Raw genomic sequence first — 19,772 nt, 5'->3', positions numbered from 1 at the left:
ATGATTCAAAATCATACGAAACTCTTAGATCTGTTATGAAGCTATTTTCCATGTATTATAAAAGGCTTCTACCAGCCCAAGATCACTTATAAGTACACAGTAAGCCAAGTAACAAAAGAACTGAAGTCAGTAACATCTCAGTGTGACACACACACACACACACACACACACACACACAGAGAGAGAGAGAGAGAGAGAGAGAGAGAGAGAGAGGAAGGGAAGTAAGAGAGAAAAGAGAGAGAGAGAGAGAGAGAGAGAGAGAGAGAGAGAGAGAGAGAGAGAGAGAGAGAGAGGAAGGGAAGTAAGAGAGAAAAGGAGGGAGCTACCTTCTACTGACACTGCAGTAAAATAACCTGACAACAAGAAAGAGTGTGAGTGTGAGTGAGTGAGTGTGTGTGTGTGTGTGTGTGTGTGTGTGTGTTTTTACATGTGTCTGTAGCAATAATGAGCTTCATGTAAGTCACCAAAGTTGCTTTAGATGATCAACCAGGTGCGTTAATAAATATCATTTAAATTAAATGCATCACACTTCTGTAATATTTGAAAGAACTTGATATTTGCATTGCCCACTGTAACAGGAGTATGTGTGTGAATTCCTAAGGGACCAAACTGCTGGGGTCATCGGTTGTAACAGGAGTAATAAGACATGCAGTCTTAATGTGTCTTGCAAGCATTTACCTTTCCTGTATCATACTTTACAGTATTATGTAAAAACATATGAGTAATTTGATAAATGAATAGTGCTGTCTTACCTATACAAATTATCAGCTTCTATGACATTTGGTCACCTACAGTAAACAAAGCGCATGAGAACTGAGTAGTGACTATAATTTTTCAAAACAAATTCATGAAAGAGTATCCACTGAGTTCATTAAAATGTTGGTATTTATTGCGCATCCACTTTTAGCCGCTACAAAACGTTGTATGAAAGTACTCCTTTGATATCATATTGTGCAGTCTGATAATCTATTGTGGAAAGGACTTAACTTGATATGTAAATAACTTGAAAGACTGTAACAGATTTATTGGGTCTGTGGCATACATTAAGAAATGTGGTCAATCCCCAACAACCAGAATGGAAGAAAATATGTTTGTGAGGGAAATGCATAGAAATTCAACTATCTTAAAGAGCAACATTCCTTCCACTCCATCAACAAGATATTAGTACTAGCTATGCAGAACTATGCAATTTTCAAAAGAATGTGAATGTTAGCTTACTATTATGCTGCAACTCTCACTTGTTTCAATGCGTAGTGTATTTCAAAAGAATATTTTTGAATTATGTCTTGTGGGTTGAGATTGTTTGAAAGATGGATTACTCACCTGGTTGCCCTTGTATCCCTTGTTCACCCTTCATGCCCATTGGTCCTGTGATACCACGTTCTCCATCCCTGCCTGGCCTTCCTCTTCTTCCCTCTCTCCCTGGTAGCCCCATCATTCCCCGCAGACCGCGTGGACCCTAAAATGAAATGATGTGGAGGTGATTATCTATCATCTATTTCAGTAGTTTACATAAAACATCAGGCTATGTGCATCTGAATCTACATATAATTTCTGAAAATCAGTCCTGTTGTTCAGTTTAAGATAGAAATAGGTTTTATAGGTATTATGACTATCAAATGTGCTTCTCATTCCACAGAGAGATGAGTTCTTAGAACACTAAATTTGTTTATATGATCCTGTACATAGTGCAATTTAGGCTTGTTCACCAGTCTGCTGGTATGAGCTGGCTCATGCTCACACCTTAGCAGTGAGCATCTGGCCAGCTCACAGTGAATAATGGTAGGGGAAGAAGGGGGGGGGGGGTGGGAGAGGAAGGCAAGGAAGAAATGGAACAAGGCAACACAGCACGATGAACTGTTGCCAATGACTCTATTGTATGGCCACTAATGTTAGTTCTACGTAGACGCATTTCTTCATGGTGGTTAATTAATGCCTTTCATGGCAAATTTTTTTCCTACGACTGCTGCATTGATGATAAATAACAGTGAAATGAAACTTAAATTTCTTTTAATTGATGAGGTGAAGAACATGGGGCAGGTAAGTATGAAAAATGATGTTTCTTATGACTGGTGAAGTCTTATGATGAATGTTGTATTTGGACAAAGTTTAAATTGACATCAATTCTCTGCCTAATTCTGTAGTAAATAGATATTTGATATGTACATACAAATGTGTGTGGTTATCTATACTAGATGAGCAGTTTGGGAAAATTGACTAGTTTGTTATTTGTTCATGGAAATGATGCTGGAAAAACATCAAAATTTCTGCAGGAGTTGTTGGATATGTTGGATGGATTAAATCATGAAGCCATGAAAGGAAACAGCTTGTAGAGATAACTCATGTTGTAACTGGTACATTTAGCAACCATCAGTCAGATTTATTAGTGATCAGACATGGAGTTCCCCATGGTTCTATATTGATTTCAATCCCATTGTTACTATGTGTACATTATTTAGATACAAACAGTAGTAACAGAAAACTATATCAATTTGCAGACAACACCAACATCTTAATTACAGGAATTGCCAAAGAAGTGTTTGGAAGCAATATAAGGCTGTCGCAAAGAATATAGTAATGAATGTAGTAGAGTACTTTGATTCAAATAGTTTGATAATATATCTGGAAAACGACTGTAACAATGGTCATTATCACCACCTGGAATAGGACACAAGCTAATCCTCATACTGAAATAGGTGAATAAACAATCAGAAAAACAGAGAGTACATAATTTCTTGGGGGAATGGATGCCGTAATATGGGGTAAAGTGATACAGTTTGTAAATTAAAAACGTATTAACACATATAATTTTTTTAAAAAATCTATTTATACAAATGGCTGATTAGATCTATGTTAGGAGTATCTGTCCATATAATTCTATTTAATTTTCTTATTTTCTTTACTTATTATTTTTTTTTAAAAAAACCCTTGCATCACTTCACCCCAGGTAATGGCTGTTGTATCATGGTCTAACAGAGCCAGGGTGAACTGAAATATATAGTACCGGTATAACCAAACATAAAGGATCGTTTGTATGTACCTCCTCTACCAGCTGATCTACCTGACTTAAGAAATAGGATTGAAGCAGTTGTTGCAATAATTACTTCAGACACACAAATCAAGATTTGGGAAGACCTTGCCTATCAACTCAATGTGCACCTGTGTGGTGAATGGTGCTCACATTGAACACTTGTAAGGAAAACTGTTTGAGCTGCTCTCTCATTTGATGTATTATTTGTTATTGTAAGTTGAATGTAATAAATGTTACAAAGCCTTAAAATCCGGATATTCATTTTGAAACACCCAGTACAAATACTAAGAAACTACATATTATATGATAATCTCAGGGCCATATATTTTGCTTATGTTCACTTGGTATTGAAATATGGTGTTGTATTTTGGGGAAAATGAGGAGCAAGTCTGAAATCATTTAGATGACAGCAACATATTAATGGACTAATGGAAGGGGTAGACCAAAGATCATCATGCAGGGAAGTACACTGGTGTGCAAAAGTTAATGAACGGATGAAAAAACGTCTGTAAATGAGTCTGCGATCATGTTATAGCACTTTATTTGTAAAGGTTGTCTTGATCACAAAAATTTTACAATTCACAGTTACTTGTTTTGGCTACTGCCCTCTTCAGATCACAAAATACTCTGATGTAGGAATTAACATCAAAATCTATATACACCGAAGAGCCAAGGAAACTGGTACACCTGCATAATATTATGTGGGCTCCCTGCGGGCACCCACAAGTGCCACATCACTACATGCCATGGACTCAACTAATATCTGAAATAGTGTTGAATGGAACTGACAACATGAATCCTGCAAGGCTGTCCTTAAATCCTTAAGACTACAAGGAGGTGGAGATCTCTTCCGAACAGCATGTTGCAAGGCATCCCAGATATGCTCAATAACGTTCATGTCTGGGGAGTTTGGTGGCCTATGGAAATGATTAAACTCAGAAGTGTGTTCCTGGAGCCCCTCTGTAGCAATTCTGGACATGTGGTGTGTCACATTGTTGTGCTGGAATTGCTCAAGTCCATCAAAATGCACAACGGGTATGAATGGATGCAAGTGATAAGACAGGATGATTATGTACACATCACCTATAAGAGTCGTATCTAGACAAATTGGGGTCCCATATCATACGGGAAAATACCCACTTCATCACTACCTCAGAGATGCAGCATCCCATCGTTCATGTGCCGACGATAACACCACCTTCAAACTCACTTCAATTTTGATAACTGCCATTGTAGCAGCAGCAATGAATCTAAAAACTGTGCCAGACATTGTTGTCTTATACAGATGTTGCCAACTGCAGCACTATATTATGACTGTTTACATATCTCTGTATTTGACTATGCATGCCTATACCAGTGGCCGAGCAGTTCTAGGCGCTTCAGTGTGGAACCGTGTGATTGCTACGGTCGCAGGTCTGAATGCTGCCTTGGGCATGGATGTGTGTGATGTCCTTAGGTTAGTTAGGTTTAAGTAGTTCTAAGTTCTAGGGGACTGATGACCTCAGCTGTTAAGTCCCATAGTGCTCAGAGCCATTTGAACCATTTGAAATAGGCACTGACACAAACAGAGACAACACTTTTAATCAAAGACAATAATTACTCTGACACCACTATGATTTTTATAATCCTCTGGAAATTAAAAAAGCAGGGTGTGGTTCTTAATGGGGTGTGCAATCACCACAGATAGCAATGTACACTCTGCAATGTTTTCCCATGCTGGCCACAAGGTTGATATGCTGCATTACCAAAATCCACAAAAACAAAAACTGAGAGAAATAATTTCAAATCAACCATGGAGGATTACTTGGTCAAGTACCTATACAGTAAGGGAGTATCTATAAAAGTAAAACTGTAGCACCAGTGAACATCATATTTTTAAAATGTGTAGGGTAATAAAATACAGCATAATATTGCTTTTTGTTAAAGTGAGCTGTGTAAAAAATGTCAAGAAATGTATATATAACTTAGGAATGGTCTCATATGTTTTGCACTCTGTGCAGTCCTAGATCCGCAGGAATAGTAATTTAGAAAAAATAAATTACTTACAGTAAATATAGAAAAGTATGAATTACACTCTAAACTTTCAAACAACAACTTCACTGTGATGGAAGCTTCATCTTTAGTATAAAGTAATATTGGTCTAAACCATTAGTTATTAAACAAAGTGAAAGATTTTGGAACATCAGCTATAGAAATATAAGCATTCTAAATAACTGTGGTATGCCCATAGAAGTATCCTGATGAAGGCACAAAAATCTTCCTTCAAGGCCTCAAAATTGCACATAGTGCAAGAAATAAGGTAATGAATCTATTATTGTCTGAGAACTGAGAAATCACAGTATGTTACCCTACATGAGAAATTTCTTGTACAAAGTCAACTATAGATCACTTAATAAATACTACCTATCAGAATCAGTATGAATCATTAGTACCGGTACTTAAGATAGGAGTGATAACTTACACAATAACAAAGCATCAATCTACAAAAGTGGAACTCAAGGCATTTAGACATAATTTAAATGAAGAATCATAGGAGCACATTTACAATCCAGGTAGCGCATTTGGAAAATTTACAACATCCATGGACATAGTTAAAATGTAAACAATATTTTGATACAGATTTTTCACTTAAACTCAGAAAGTTAAAATAACCTACAGAAACATCTGCATCACTACTGGTATAAGAAAATCATGTGCTCAAAAACATTTCCTCTGCAGATTTTCTAAAACAGGTGTTGTGTTATAACATCTCAGTTTGATAGATAATTTGGAAAGTACAAAACCAATACTCAGGAGAGTTATAAAAAGTACCAAAATGTAGTAAAATGACAGTCATAAAATGCACCTTATAAAATGAAAGCAACAAATTAAATGCAACTGCACAACAGCTGCGTTTTACATCATCCATCCACTGCCAAAGATGATATAGTGATGCAAATGCGTGTTATGAATCTTGTACGACAGACAATTTGTTGCTGTTTGCTTTATTTAGCTCTAAGCTTCATGACTTGTCTAGTTTCAGTCTTTTTTCTTTTCTGTTTAAAATTGATTTTGTATTTGTGTAGCTTTTCTGTACATCCAACAATAGTAATCATTTGATCTTGGTAAAGCTATGATACTGGAGACTTGTGTTTGGCAGGTCTGCAGTCCCAGTGCTTTATCTACAACTAGTTACTGATTTGTGTTGTCCAGATGATAGTGGCTGTTGGTCTTCAAGTCAGATGTTGATGCTTCTTTTAATATTTCCTATCCACACTTGCCCACATGTGCAGGGGATTTTGTATTCTGTTGCTGTTGCAAGCAAAGAGCATAGATCCATTATGGTCTTCAATAATTCATGCAACTTTTTTGTCATTTTAAACACTGTGTCAATACCATGTCTTCTAATCACTCAGGTGATGCATTCTATGATTGTGTTTATGAATGGGCAACATGGATAAATAATGTGTTATGATGAACACTAGCATACTTCTAGTTCACCTGATACAACTTGTATTGCTATATTAAAATATATTTTTGTTTTTACATGATACTTTATAAGTTTTGAAAACTATGAAACTCAATATTGTCAATATTACCCTAATAGATTAGTAGCCCCAGTTTTTCTATTTACAGTAAGTTATTTTATTTTGTTCAAAATCTTGATACAGAGCATATGTGGATTAACTAATTTTTTTATGTTAAAAAAAAAAGTTCAAATGTGTGTGAAATCTTATGGGACTTAACTGCTAAGGTCATCAGCCCCTAAGCTTACACACTTCTTAACCTAAATTAGCCTAAGGACAAACACATACACACCCATGCCCGAGGGAGGACTCAAACCTCCGCTGGGACCAGCCGTTTTATGTTCAAAATACAGAAATTAAGATGGAAACTTAAAACCCAAGCACACAAATAAGACCTATTTTTTGTAGTTGCTTTGTAAGTACTGTTCAACGTATAAGAAGGAATTTACCTCCAGCATGTGTGACCTAATTTGCAGTTTTAACCATATTTCATGTTACAAATAATTAAGTAGGTTAGGAATGAATCCAATGCTTCATCAATATTTGTGCATTCCCTCTAAACTGTTACCATTTAATGCACAGGTGCCTTAATGGGAGAAATGTTGCAATGGAGAGCAAGATGTGTTGCCCCATCTATGTTGGAAGAGTCATGAAATATGAAGTTTTTGCATCAAAAGACATGTTACAATGCAGTTTGTCATGTTTTATTTCATAGTTTTGGAATTGTGCAAACTTTAATGAGGGTTTAATGATTGTAAAGGTGATATTTTGAAGTAGCTAACAGAAACTTGTCCAGTTATATGTGAAGTCTGTCATCCCTTGTAACATGAACCAAATCTGTTATAATGTTATTTATTATGATTTTTAAATTTTTTAGCAGATTTTAAATGCTTATAGATGTAAGTAGCCAGGTGAGTTCCAAGCCTCTTACTGTAAATGTCATCCTGTCAGTATCAATAGTCTGACAAGATATCAGTGACTTAAGATTGAAGAGAATGATAGTAGATGCAGGACCATTAAAAGAGTGGAAGAAATCCCTTGGAGAATGTTGTAATATACAAAAATAAATGATAAAGTGTACAAACAAAATTTTGTCAATAAAATAAATATAATCTGAATATTGTAATCTTTATTTTAATTTTTGACTTCATATTTTAATTTTTGTCTTGACAACCCCTTTAACTAATTTAATTGCACATAACTACTATTTACTTCAGTATAAAACCAGAAAGAAACCACCTAAACACACAGTAGTAAATGGAGACAAAGAAAGGAAGAACAATAATATTATCCTGGATAACAAGAAAGAATTTCAGGGAAGGGAAGACCATTGACTGGAAAAATAATTTGACACCAACTGTTCTGGCAACCCTCAGATCTTATTGGGAAAACAGAAGGGCAGATCATATTAGTCAAGGAGCACTACTGTGTGAACACAAGTTAGAATACAGCGTGCCACAGGGATTGGAAATGGACGCGCTCCTGTTTCTAGTTTTTGGAAACGACTCAAGCTCTCATGAACAGTTCTTGCAATTTTCAGGTAACAACACTGTACTGAAAGGGCATCAATGCCAGCAGGGCTCAAGAAGAAGCAGATGCTTTGTTTGATGTGACAAAAAAATGATCTGTTACAAGCAAAATGAAAGCCAATGAAGAAAAAACACAAAAATTGGTATGCAGCCTCAGTGATAAAGGGTGCCTAAACTGTGCAGGGGTTGTAGACTTCTGGGGTTCATGATAGACAGCAATCTCACTTGGCAAGAACACACTGCACATGTGTGTGATAAACTGTCAGGTGTCACATATGTCCTAAGAAAACAGAAACATGTAATACCTGACCAGTATCTCCTAATAGCGTATTACCCATTGTTTCACAGCCATACTGGCTCTGGCCTGTTACTATAGGGTCAGAATCGGAATCACAATCTTATTATCTCATGATGTACATACATAAATTATTTATTTAAAGTACGGGAGACTCATCAAGATAGATAATGTGCCAGATATATATATGATGTGTGGCACAAAGAACAAAAACAACCTTAATGTACAAAAATCACTACACATTTGTTTATTACTCTACAGAGAAATCTCCATCCTCATTATAAATTCCATGAGTGAATAATAACATTTTTGCACTAGAATGGCACATAATCTTATCTTCAGTAAACATAGTTCAATACTGTGGAAGTTTTTCATTTTTAATTTATTATAAATTTTCGTAGTAATGTAATGAGTAGTTTGGGAGTAGAGTTTTAATTTATGAGATGGAAACATGAAACTGTCATTGTTTCTTGTGTCATACATTTGTTGAAAATGGTTTTCTGTAAATAATTCTGGAGTGGTACAGATAAAAACAAACAGTTCATAAATGTAAATACATGGAGGAGTTAAACTTTTTAGATTCCTCAATAAAGGTCACTCTACAGACTGCATGGAAGTATTACTACTAAAAATAAAAGCAATAATGATCATAACATCAAGCAGGAGGCAGGAACACTGTAGGCCATTATTCACAACAATGGGAACAATAACTATTTATAGTCATTAAGCATTGTTGTGTCTTCTTGATGTTAAGGAAAATCTAAAGTTCTTCAGCAAGAGGCATGAGATACATGACTACAACACGTGCAAAAAAGAGAGCATAAATGTACCAATCTGTCAATTGTCCAGAAAATTGCACTGAAAGTGTTCAGATCACTACTAGTGGAAGTGCAGATCCTGCCACTGGAGAGGTTCAAAACAAAATTTCTACAAACATAAAAATACATACACTATACTCCATTCACGTTTTTTGACTGTGAAGAAGGTGACCGAATTTACAGAATTTTCTCCAAAACTAGTAAATCTGTCAGAGGAGTAAACTGTCGACAGTGCATTAAACTTATCTATCTTAAAAGGATTAATCTGTTCAAATTTTTTGTAATACTATGTGTTATTTATATAGTAATATACCAGTTTCAAAGCTTTTGATGCAGCCTAGTCAGCCACAGCTAGTGAATGACACAGACTTGTAATAAATGGTAAATAAATAATGCACAAATATGCAAAATATATTGTTTATATGTTTTTGTAACCTCACCGGTTCTCCAATGTCCCCAGGTTCTCCCTTCTGTCCTTCTGGACCAACAGGACCTTCAGGTCCTGGAATGCCTGTTAATCCCATTGGACCTTCAGATCCTCTCATAGCCATCTGAAAAGATGAAAAGGCACAGATCATTTGGTTTGTAGAATGGTTATTCTTGAGGTGTAGTGTATATGTTTTGAAGGTCCATTTTCTTTTTAGCAGTCAATTAAATGAAATATAATACTCCAGACATTTAATGAAACTGAACTATCCTCTTCTCTTTGTTCTTAAAAAAACTACAGTGTATTTGTGGAATTAAATACTTTGTCATTTTAAGTACAGATTTCTGTCCATTGTATCTATGTAAATTTTTTTGTGCTTTGCTCAATATTGTGCCTGAAGGAAATACGTATGGTTATGCCTAATATGTTCAGAACAGCAATTCTGAGGAAAAAATGTTATAATCAAAATTGAATAAATATATGTTTGTGTACTTAAGCTACTAAATATTTTACTGAAAACATATATGCAACAGATTTTGATCTGGCAACTGTGACTTTAAGCTGTGGGTTTAACTCAAACTGTTCAGCAGATATAATTCAAGCAAATATTAAAAAAAATATCTGAACAAACTTTTTAGCCAGCAGTTACTATTCATACAGGAAAGGCCTAACATAATGATTATTAATACAAACTCAGTGTTTTGTTGGTACTTTATAGTTATCACCTTAACTTTTTTAATTTCAGAAGAATGGAAGACCAAAAAGATGGCACAAATTGACTGTGAAAAATGCAGGTTGATTTCTGAAATTGTTACTTAGTAAATATAGACAATAACATAGAAAATAGCGTGATTATATTCAAACAAAACAAATGAAATGTGAATAATGTGCTGTAAACTGTTTGTCTGCAGCTGGCTGTTGCAAATGTAGCATTGGGTTCCTGTCTGCTTTCATTGTCTTCTTTCTCTTGGGGTTCAAAATAGTTTTTATACATTTCACACTTTTGTATAGTTTTGACTTCCTTTCACTTTTATTATATTTCATGATGAAGCAATGATTTGTCATTATTGTCAGCAGATACCTGGTCATATTAGAACATTAAAATCAGTTTGTTGTCAATATCTAGAGCACAGTTGTCAGTTACAACACTCACTCAAATGTTTAATGTGGTTATACTGCAATGCTTGAAGCTGAAAACTAAATTATGTATGTGTAACTCAGGTATCAACTGAAAGTTACTCGGTCACTGAAATCAGCTGTGATTTTCTTTTGATTTGGTTATCATTTTTGTGACTAAATAAAGAGATTTTGAGTGACTGCAAATGAAGGAGGAAAGTTCTGGTAGAAGTAAAGGATTTAGGAGTGAAGGTGACCACTCACTGAATAGCAGAAGTATTGAGTCAGACAGGCACAAACAAAGGAGAAAGAAAACTTGCTACCATTTCGAATTACTCCCTTCTTGAGCTATAGCACACACATAAGCCCCCCCCCCCCCCCCCCACACACACACACAAACACACACACCGGCACCCATATATAGTGCTGCTTCCCTCCGAGCTGCTAGCTACTACTCACCCCAACCTGTCTTCCTGCCTCTCACTTCTCCCCTCCTCTACCTACCCAACCCACCACAAACCCATCTCATCCACCACAACCCCAACCCCAGTTCACCTGCTGAAACGCAGTCATGACACTGTGCATCCAGCTGCCACTATGTAGGGGCACAGAGGTGTATGTGCATGCATGTATGCATGCATGTGTGTGTATTTCTACTCTTGCTCAAGAAAGGACAGACTCTGAAAGATAGTAAGTTATCTTTCTCTTTTGTGTGTGCCTGTTGATGACTCAAAGCTTCTGTTATTCAGTGAGTGGTCTTCTTTATTCCTAAATTATTTACATTTTAAGTGTCTGTTATATACACTCCTGGAAATGGAAAAAAGAACACATTGACACCGGTGTGTCAGACCCACCATACTTGCTCCGGACACTGCGAGAGGGCTGTACAAGCAATGATCACACGCACGGCACAGCGGACACACCAGGAACCGCGGTGTTGGCCGTCGAATGGCGCTAGCTGCGCAGCATTTGTGCACCGCCGCCGTCAGTGTCAGCCAGTTTGCCGTGGCATACGGAGCTCCATCGCAGTCTTTAACACTGGTAGCATGCCGCGACAGCGTGGACGTGAACCGTATGTGCAGTTGACGGACTTTGAGCGAGGGCATATAGTGGGCATGCGGGAGGCCGGGTGGACGTACCGCCGAATTGCTCAACACGTGGGGCGTGAGGTCTCCACAGTACATCGATGTTGTCGCCAGTGGTCGGCGGAAGGTGCACGTGCCCGTCGACCTGGGACCGAACCACAGCAACGCACGGATGCACGCCAAGACCGTAGGATCCTACGCAGTGCCGTAGGGGACCACACCGCCACTTCCCAGCAAATTAGGGACACTGTTGCTCCTGGGGTATCGGCGAGGACCATTCGCAACCGTCTCCATGAAGCTGGGCTGCGGTCCCGCACACCGTTAGGCCGTCTTCCGCTCACGCCCCAACATCGTGCAGCCCGCCTCCAGTGGTGTCACGACAGGCGTGAATGGAGGGACGAATGGAGACGTGTCGTCTTCAGCGATGAGAGTCGCTTCTGCCTTGGTGCCAATGATGGTCGTATGCGTGTTTGGCACCGTGCAGGTGAGCGCCACAATCAGGACTGCATACGACCGAGGCACACAGGGCCAACACCCAGCATCATGGTGTGGGGAGCGATCTCCTACACTGGCCGTACACCACTGGTGATCGTCGAGGGGACACTGAATAGTGCACGGTACATCCAAACCGTCATCGAACCCATCGTTCTACCATTCCTAGACCGGCAAGGGAACTTGCTGTTCCAACAGGGCAATGCACGTCCGCATGTATCCCGTGCCACCCAACGTGCTCTAGAAGGTGTAAGTCAACTACCCTGGCTAGCAAGATCTCCGGATCTGTCCCCCATTGAGCATGTTTGGGACTGGATGAAGCGTTGTCTCACGCGGTCTGCACGTCCAGCACGAACGCTGGTCCAACTGAGGCGCCAGGTGGAAATGGCATGGCAAGCCGTTCCACAGGACTACATCCAGCATCTCTACGATCGTCTCCATGGGAGAATAGCAGCCTGCATTGCTGCGAAAGGTGGATATACACTGTACTAGTGCCGACATTGTGCATGCTCTGTTGCCTGTGTCTATGTGCCTGTGGTTCTGTCAGTGTGATCATGTGATGTATCTGACCCCAGGAATGTGTCAATAAAGTTTCCCCTTCCTGGGACAATGAATTCACGGTGTTCTTATTTCAATTTCCAGGAGTTTACATTGCATTTCTTTCGTATCTTCAGCAACCTATAAAGCACGATTGGATACGTATCATGGATTACATGCCATTGATGAAACTTCTAACAGTATGTGTGAGCTATGTATGATACATACTGGTACTACTTAAGAAGGAGCTTGTTTAGCCACAGAGATGATAATGATATAAAAAGAAAACCAGGTTCTTTGTAACTATTTTACATGACTTACCTTGTTAATGACTGACACTAAGTTTATACAGAATGTCAAATTACACACATTTAAGCCATCTAGTTTCTAAGCCTATTTTATCTGACAACCAGTTTCACCATTTTACTATGCCATCTTCAGGCCCCTGACTGATGTGTAGGTAGATTCTACCTTGGTTGTGATCAAAACAGGGACCAGCAATAATGGTATTAGTAGAGTTTTGCTATAGCCATCGGCAGATGGTGGTTGAAGTGATTGCTATAGCAAAACTCTACTAATATCAGTATTGATGGCCCCTGTTTTGATCACAACCGAGATAGAATCTTCCTACACATTGGTCAGGGGCCTGAAGATGGTGTAGTAAAACACTGAAACTGGTTGCCAAATAAAATAAGGTTGGAAACTAGACAGCTGAGAGGTGTTTAGTTGGACATCCTGTATCAAACAGCCAAGTCCCGAACCATCTCTAAAAATATGGACATATAGAAACTTAAGTTTATACAGTGTGTTTAAAGACAAAAAGTTGTCAACATACACAATGCATATGTAGTAATAGAAATAAAGAACTGTTAATTGTTTCTGAAAATTAATAATGTTTTTAAATTTTCATCATATTAGGCTGTAATGATCTCACTTCAGTCTGTCTGTCAGTGATATGTAATTTCACAGAGAAAAGTCACAAAGAAATCTCACATTTTATTGTAAGTAGGGAATACAATTACTTCAGAAAATCAATTAAAAATCAGTGTACATTTTGTTAAATGAGGTAAGAACTGTGGTAGTCAGTCCCTACATTGAAACGGATATAATTATTTGCAATGCATATTGTTGTTCAGAGAGCTCACAATGTTACTTTGTTTTATAGTTTCACAACAGTAAGGTTCCTGATAGCAAAATTGTAAATACTTACCATATGTTGTGATAACATTTGTCGAAACTGCTCTGCTTGGTGATCTGGACCCTTTTCATTACCTTGAATGTTCATCTACAAGAAAATGAAATACTAATTTGAAAAAATTACTTCCTGTAATATATCTTGAAAAATATTTGGAGGGAACTGAAGAAAATATAATCAGTCCATAACAAGAACACAAGCAGCTTTTTACCAATTAGGGAAAAACTCCCAACTTTATGAATATAAGAGACTGATGATAACTACTTTTGATGATGCTACTTGCAATTGACTCACCACAGCTATTCAACAAGTTAACAGTTGATCATATAGACAGAGTCTACAATTAATGCTCCAGTTATATTTGATTAGTCAGAGGTAACACAGACATAATTTTTCTGGTTGGCTTTTCGGTGACATGTGCTTAAAAAAAAAAAAAAAGTATTTGAGTTGATAAACAAACCACAGTTCTTCCAGATATAAACCTAATGTCTTAGTCTTGTTTCATGTTACTTAGCACTACAACATGTATGTTACCATAGCTGTAAAACTATATGACATTATCAGTGATACACAATTTTGGATATCTTATAAATTGTTTGCAGAATTACTGGAAATTTATAACGAGTATTATCTGCAAAATGGCATTTATAAGAAAGTAAGTGGTACTAAAGTATTTTAGAGTAACCACAACATGGAGTCACAGCAAAACATTAGTAAAATGAATGTATTACTTAACTGATAATGTTAATACAGTGCACATTTCCTTCTTTTTTTTAGGATGTCTTAAATCTTGACTTATACAGTAGCTGTGCATATCTGCATCTACGGACATACTTTGCAATCTATGGAACTGTGCATGACAGAGGGTATGTTGTACCACTACCTGTCATTTCCCTTCCTATTCCACTCGCAAACAGAGTGAGGGGAAAATGACTGTCTATATGCCTCCATATGACCCGTAATTTCCTTTGCCTTATGTTCATGGTTCTCACTTGAAATGAACAATCGCAGTAGTAGGATCACTCTGCATTCAATTTCAAATACCAGTTCTCTAAATTTTGTCAATAGCTTCCCTCAAAAAAACATCGTGTTTCCTCCAGCGTTTCCCATTTGAGTTCTCAAAGCATTTCTGTAATACTTGCTTGTTGACTGAACACACTGGTAACAAATCTAGCAGCTTGCCTCTGAATTGCTTTGAACAAGTGTTCTATAAGTGGTATCTTTTACATATGAACCACTCCTTCCTAAAATTCTTTCAATAAACTGAAATCAATCATTTGCATTCCCCACTACAATCACCGAGCAAGTCAATGCATCACTTAGCACACAATCCTTACATGATCAATCCATTTCATGTTACCTTGAGGCATAATGCCTTGATATTTAATTACTCTGACTGAGTCAAATAGCACACAATTAATGCTGTGTTCAAAAATTCCAGGGTTGTTTTTTCTACTTATCTACATTAACTTACAATTTTCTACATTTAGAGCTAGCTGCCAATCATCAAATCAACTAGAAATTCTATCTAAGCCATCTTGTATCCTCCTACAGACACTAAATGATGACATCAGCAAACAGCTGCCCAATTGCTACTCACCCTATCTGTTAGATCATTTATGTATGTAACTATAGAATAACCATGATCCTCTCACACTTCCCTGGAGCACATCTGAGGATACCCTTGTCTTTGATGAACATTTACCATCGAGGATAACATACTGGATTCTATTGCTTACGACATCTTCAAGCCACTCACATACCTGGTAACCTATTCCATATGCTCGTGCCTTCGTTAGGTAACCTATTCCATATGCTCATACCTTCATTAACAGCCTTCAGTGGGGCATTGTATCACACACTTTCTGGAAAGTTTCTTGGTGGAGTTTGGGTTATGTCACAGTGTTGACAGTTCTCTGCAACTTTACAAATCCCATGGAGGTATCATGCTTTTTATTTATTCCTGCCACTAATCAGCATTTCTGAATATTTTAAAATTGTTGCTATGGTGTCTGTTTCTTTTCTGAAACCAAAGTGATATTTGTGCAGTGCCTCTTCATTTTTCCTTTCAATTCTTTTGCATATTATACTAATAAGAAATTTAGAAGTGTGAGATCCAAATGTTTTCACATGTACCTGGTAATGCATTCTTTGGTAATATAATGATACTGGTCCTCTGGAAATCAGATAATGATTATTCTGTTTCATAGATTTTGACATCAGATGACAGGTGTCTTTACCTCCTACTAATTTTAGTAATTCTGAAGGTATGTGACTGTCTTCTGCCAGCTTGTTTGAAAACTTACTATTCAGTCTTCTTTCAAAATTTCACCTCATTACTGAATAACCTACTTCATCTACATCAAGCTTCTCTTGCCCTGCTATCATCATTTCCATCATGAAGTCCTTTGACAGTGACATATGTGAAGGAGTTGTTACAGTGCTTCATCTTCTATTTGCTTACTCTTGCACAACAGTTCCTTATCACCTGCTCTTCTTATGAGGTGTTATCCAGTGTCACAGTGATTAGAAAATTTTATTGACTTCTCTGTTTTTGAAAACACTTTTTTACAGATTCAGCTAGACTATTTTGCAACAAATATTTTACATTTACTATAATGTCTATCTCTCTGACATTTAAAGCACAAAATGACTGATGTCTCAAGCACCCAAAAGATAAAAGGAGCCAGTTTCTGAATAAAGCACATCATAGTGTACTTTTAAAATCTGAGCAAAAGTACAAGTGATTCTAAGAATTTCAATATTTAGTAGTATTTCTTAAGAAAATTCAGATTTATATCTTCTATTCATTTTTTGTGTTATTTCCAAAATTTCCACTTTGATTCCTCATCATCAGTTCCTTTGTCTCCTTTCTATAATTCCCTGTTTTGTTTAAATTGCTTTTTCTGTTGATGTGTTTAATATATAATGATTTGAGACCTGTGAAATAGGATGGATACAATGCAATTTTACAGTCTCTGATGATAGTGCTTACCTTCCTTGCTTTGTAAGTTATTCCAATCTTTTGGGTTATCATTTTCTTAGTGGCTTGTTTCATTTTATTTATTAGCTTCTGGGACCACCTCTTTCTTCATTTTCTACCACTGTTCCATTTACTGGAGGTATTCAGTGTTTTTGGAAGCAAACTATAGTTGACCCCTTATTAGTGTCCCATATTTTCCAGACTAACTTCCTCTGCTTTCAGACATCCAAAAACCCCTTTTTTCTATGACTAAAGACATAGTGCAACAGGTTACTACAAAACAGATACATGAATCACAGTAATTTATAGTATGGTTTCAGTGTACATTTTATTAACATCTCACTGGATTATTTTGCAGATTTTTTTAAAAAACTATGGTTATTACTAAGAGTGAAGCTGGTCACCATATTAAAAATCTGCATAGGATATTCCCTAGTAAGAAGTCTTAAAAAAAATTTTTATGCCAAAATTATCCTTTATCCTAGCAGATTAATATGGCAAGACCCACGAAAGTCAAAGTTATTTAAGAACATATGTGGCGCATAACTCACAGGAATTAGGAATACATGTCCTGGAGGCCCTGGAATGCCATTTGTTCCTCCTAGTCCATCTCTTCCAGGCTGGCCCTTGGGGCCTGGTGGTCCTGGGGGCCCAGGTGGTCCCATGTATCCCCTCGGCCCTGGTGGGCCACGCACAGGAATGACGGTACCGTAGCCACTGTAGCTTGTTTGTGCATCATAGTCTACTCCTGACCAGTTTTCTTCTCCGGATCCTTCAGACTGAGACAGACAATTAAACATGTGCAAGATCTACATAAAAAAGGTCTACAGCATGATAACAAGTGGTATGTCGAACAAATAAAACTAGGTTAAGAAGTTTGAATCACTCACAAATTCTGTCAGGTTATTGAACATGAAATGTTAGACTTCATAGTGAAACATCAAGTAATAACTTGATTTAAAGGAATTTATATTGCAAACAAATAGTAGATTTTAATGCTAAAATTTACAACCAATGAGATACTTTTCAGTAACACACTTCCATTTCACTGTTCCAGATTACACTTAAAGAAATTGAATCTGCCTCTGTGATGAAGTCTTTCCATGTTGAAAATATGCTCTGAATACATTAGCTGTACTCTGTCAGCTTGAGATCTGGTGTGTGTCATGTTTGTTTCAAGCTTTGTAGTTATCCCACTGTTCCCCTCATTATATGACATCTGATATTGCTGTGAGGCTCTAAAATGCCATCACCATTGATTGGTTTTATCCAGTAGGTGTAATGTGATTTCAGTTTTTATTGGTTGATTAAATTTCCAGAACAACTAGTGCAAAGTATTAGTAACAAATAAAGGCTTCTTTTCATTTCCAGGAAGAGACGTAGAGTTCAGCATCTAGCAATTGGTGTTGGTGATCATTGAAAGTAAGTTCTCTTTTATGTCAGAGTTTTTGCATAAAAAGGAAAGTTTTGCCTTCCATGTTATAAACAAAAATTATGTGCTGCCTATTAGTGTACAGTCCACTGAGTCCAAGTGGAACCTTATTGACAAGTCTGTGAAAGTGCCAGGAAACAGCAAAGTGTTCAACAGTGCCACTGGTGCTATGAGTCTGCTAGCATTCATAGTCTGTCACTGAGGAAGCTTGCTATGGCTACATCTACACCCCACAAGTCAACTTACAGAATTTGGGAGAAGGTACTTTCGGCACCACTATCATTGCTCATCTTTCCTTTCCATTCACAATGATTAAGGAAATTGTAAAAATACACTTATTTAAAACGGCAGCTAAAAAGTACCTGTTATGCAATACATTTTATACATTGAAAGATTACTTAGCTAAAACAGAGTAGAGGTTTGTTATACAAATAAATAATAATAATAATAATGGTTATAAAATATCCAGTATTCCACATAACACCTTCACTTTATGTTTTTTTCCTTCTTTTTTCCTTTCTAGAAATATATACTCCCAAGCTATACATAGCACAATACTAACACCTCTTCCTCTTTCTGAGCTCAACATCTCACACATTACACAGGGATGCTTACTCAGTTTTTCAGGATAGCAAATGGGAAGTTGCAGTATAGAAAATAGGCCAGAGATTACACCCCAACTATATTGTGTGTGTGTGTGTGTGTGTGTGTGTGTGTGTGTGTGTGTGTGTGTAGTGAGTGAAGTGTTATGAAACAATGTGTGTATAGTGTGTGCAGTGACTGATAGTGAGATATGAATGAAGAGTGTGGCATTACATTATTTAATACATTATTTGTAAAAAAATGTATTGTATACCAGGTGTAAATCTAATGATTGTCTCAACTAGAAGTCTGTAAATATATGTGTATATGAATTAGCTTATTTTAAATTGATCTAAATTTGTAAATACTTTGACATGTTCTAACTCCTTTTAAAAAGAGATCAACAGATGAATAAAGCTTCTACTACTACTAATACTACTACTATCAGTAAGCATCCATTTGAGTTTGAAATGCTCTGATTCTGTCTACATGGTCATTTCATCAGGTACGTAGGAGGAAATAATATGTTGCCTGACTCTTCTCGGAATGAGAACTCCTAGACGATTAACTTTTTGTTCCAATAGATCCATTATGAGGATATCCTCCAAGATATAGAACATGCTAGAAAACAAGAATGCACAATGAACATTTACAAAGAAAAATGCTATACTAGTGTACCTTCCACAGATCTGTCATGGGCATGGAATAACTCAAAAAATCTCATACATATTTTCGTTTAAAAGG

The 19,772-nt window shown here is 37.0% G+C and overlaps 1 protein-coding gene across 1 annotated transcript in view; it reads right to left on the bottom strand.

Moving 5' to 3' along the window:
• The window catches only part of LOC124723106 (collagen alpha-1(XI) chain-like), a 543,500-nt gene that overhangs the window by 179,234 nt on the left and 344,494 nt on the right, over positions 1–19,772 (bottom strand). Inside the window, exons 6-9 of the mRNA XM_047248286.1 lie at positions 17,566–17,793; positions 14,047–14,121; positions 9,620–9,730; positions 1,324–1,459 (exon numbers count right to left, since the gene is read on the bottom strand). Coding sequence (XP_047104242.1) covers positions 1,324–1,459; positions 9,620–9,730; positions 14,047–14,121; positions 17,566–17,793 — 550 coding nt within the window. The remainder of the gene's footprint in view (positions 1–1,323; positions 1,460–9,619; positions 9,731–14,046; positions 14,122–17,565; positions 17,794–19,772) is intronic.

The sequence above is a fragment of the Schistocerca piceifrons genome, chromosome X (genome assembly GCF_021461385.2).
Source record: "Schistocerca piceifrons isolate TAMUIC-IGC-003096 chromosome X, iqSchPice1.1, whole genome shotgun sequence".
NCBI classification, from domain to species: Eukaryota; Metazoa; Arthropoda; class Insecta; order Orthoptera; family Acrididae; genus Schistocerca; species Schistocerca piceifrons.
The sequence above is the reverse complement of the archived record's forward strand: the minus strand, read 5'-3'. Positions and strand labels throughout refer to the sequence as shown.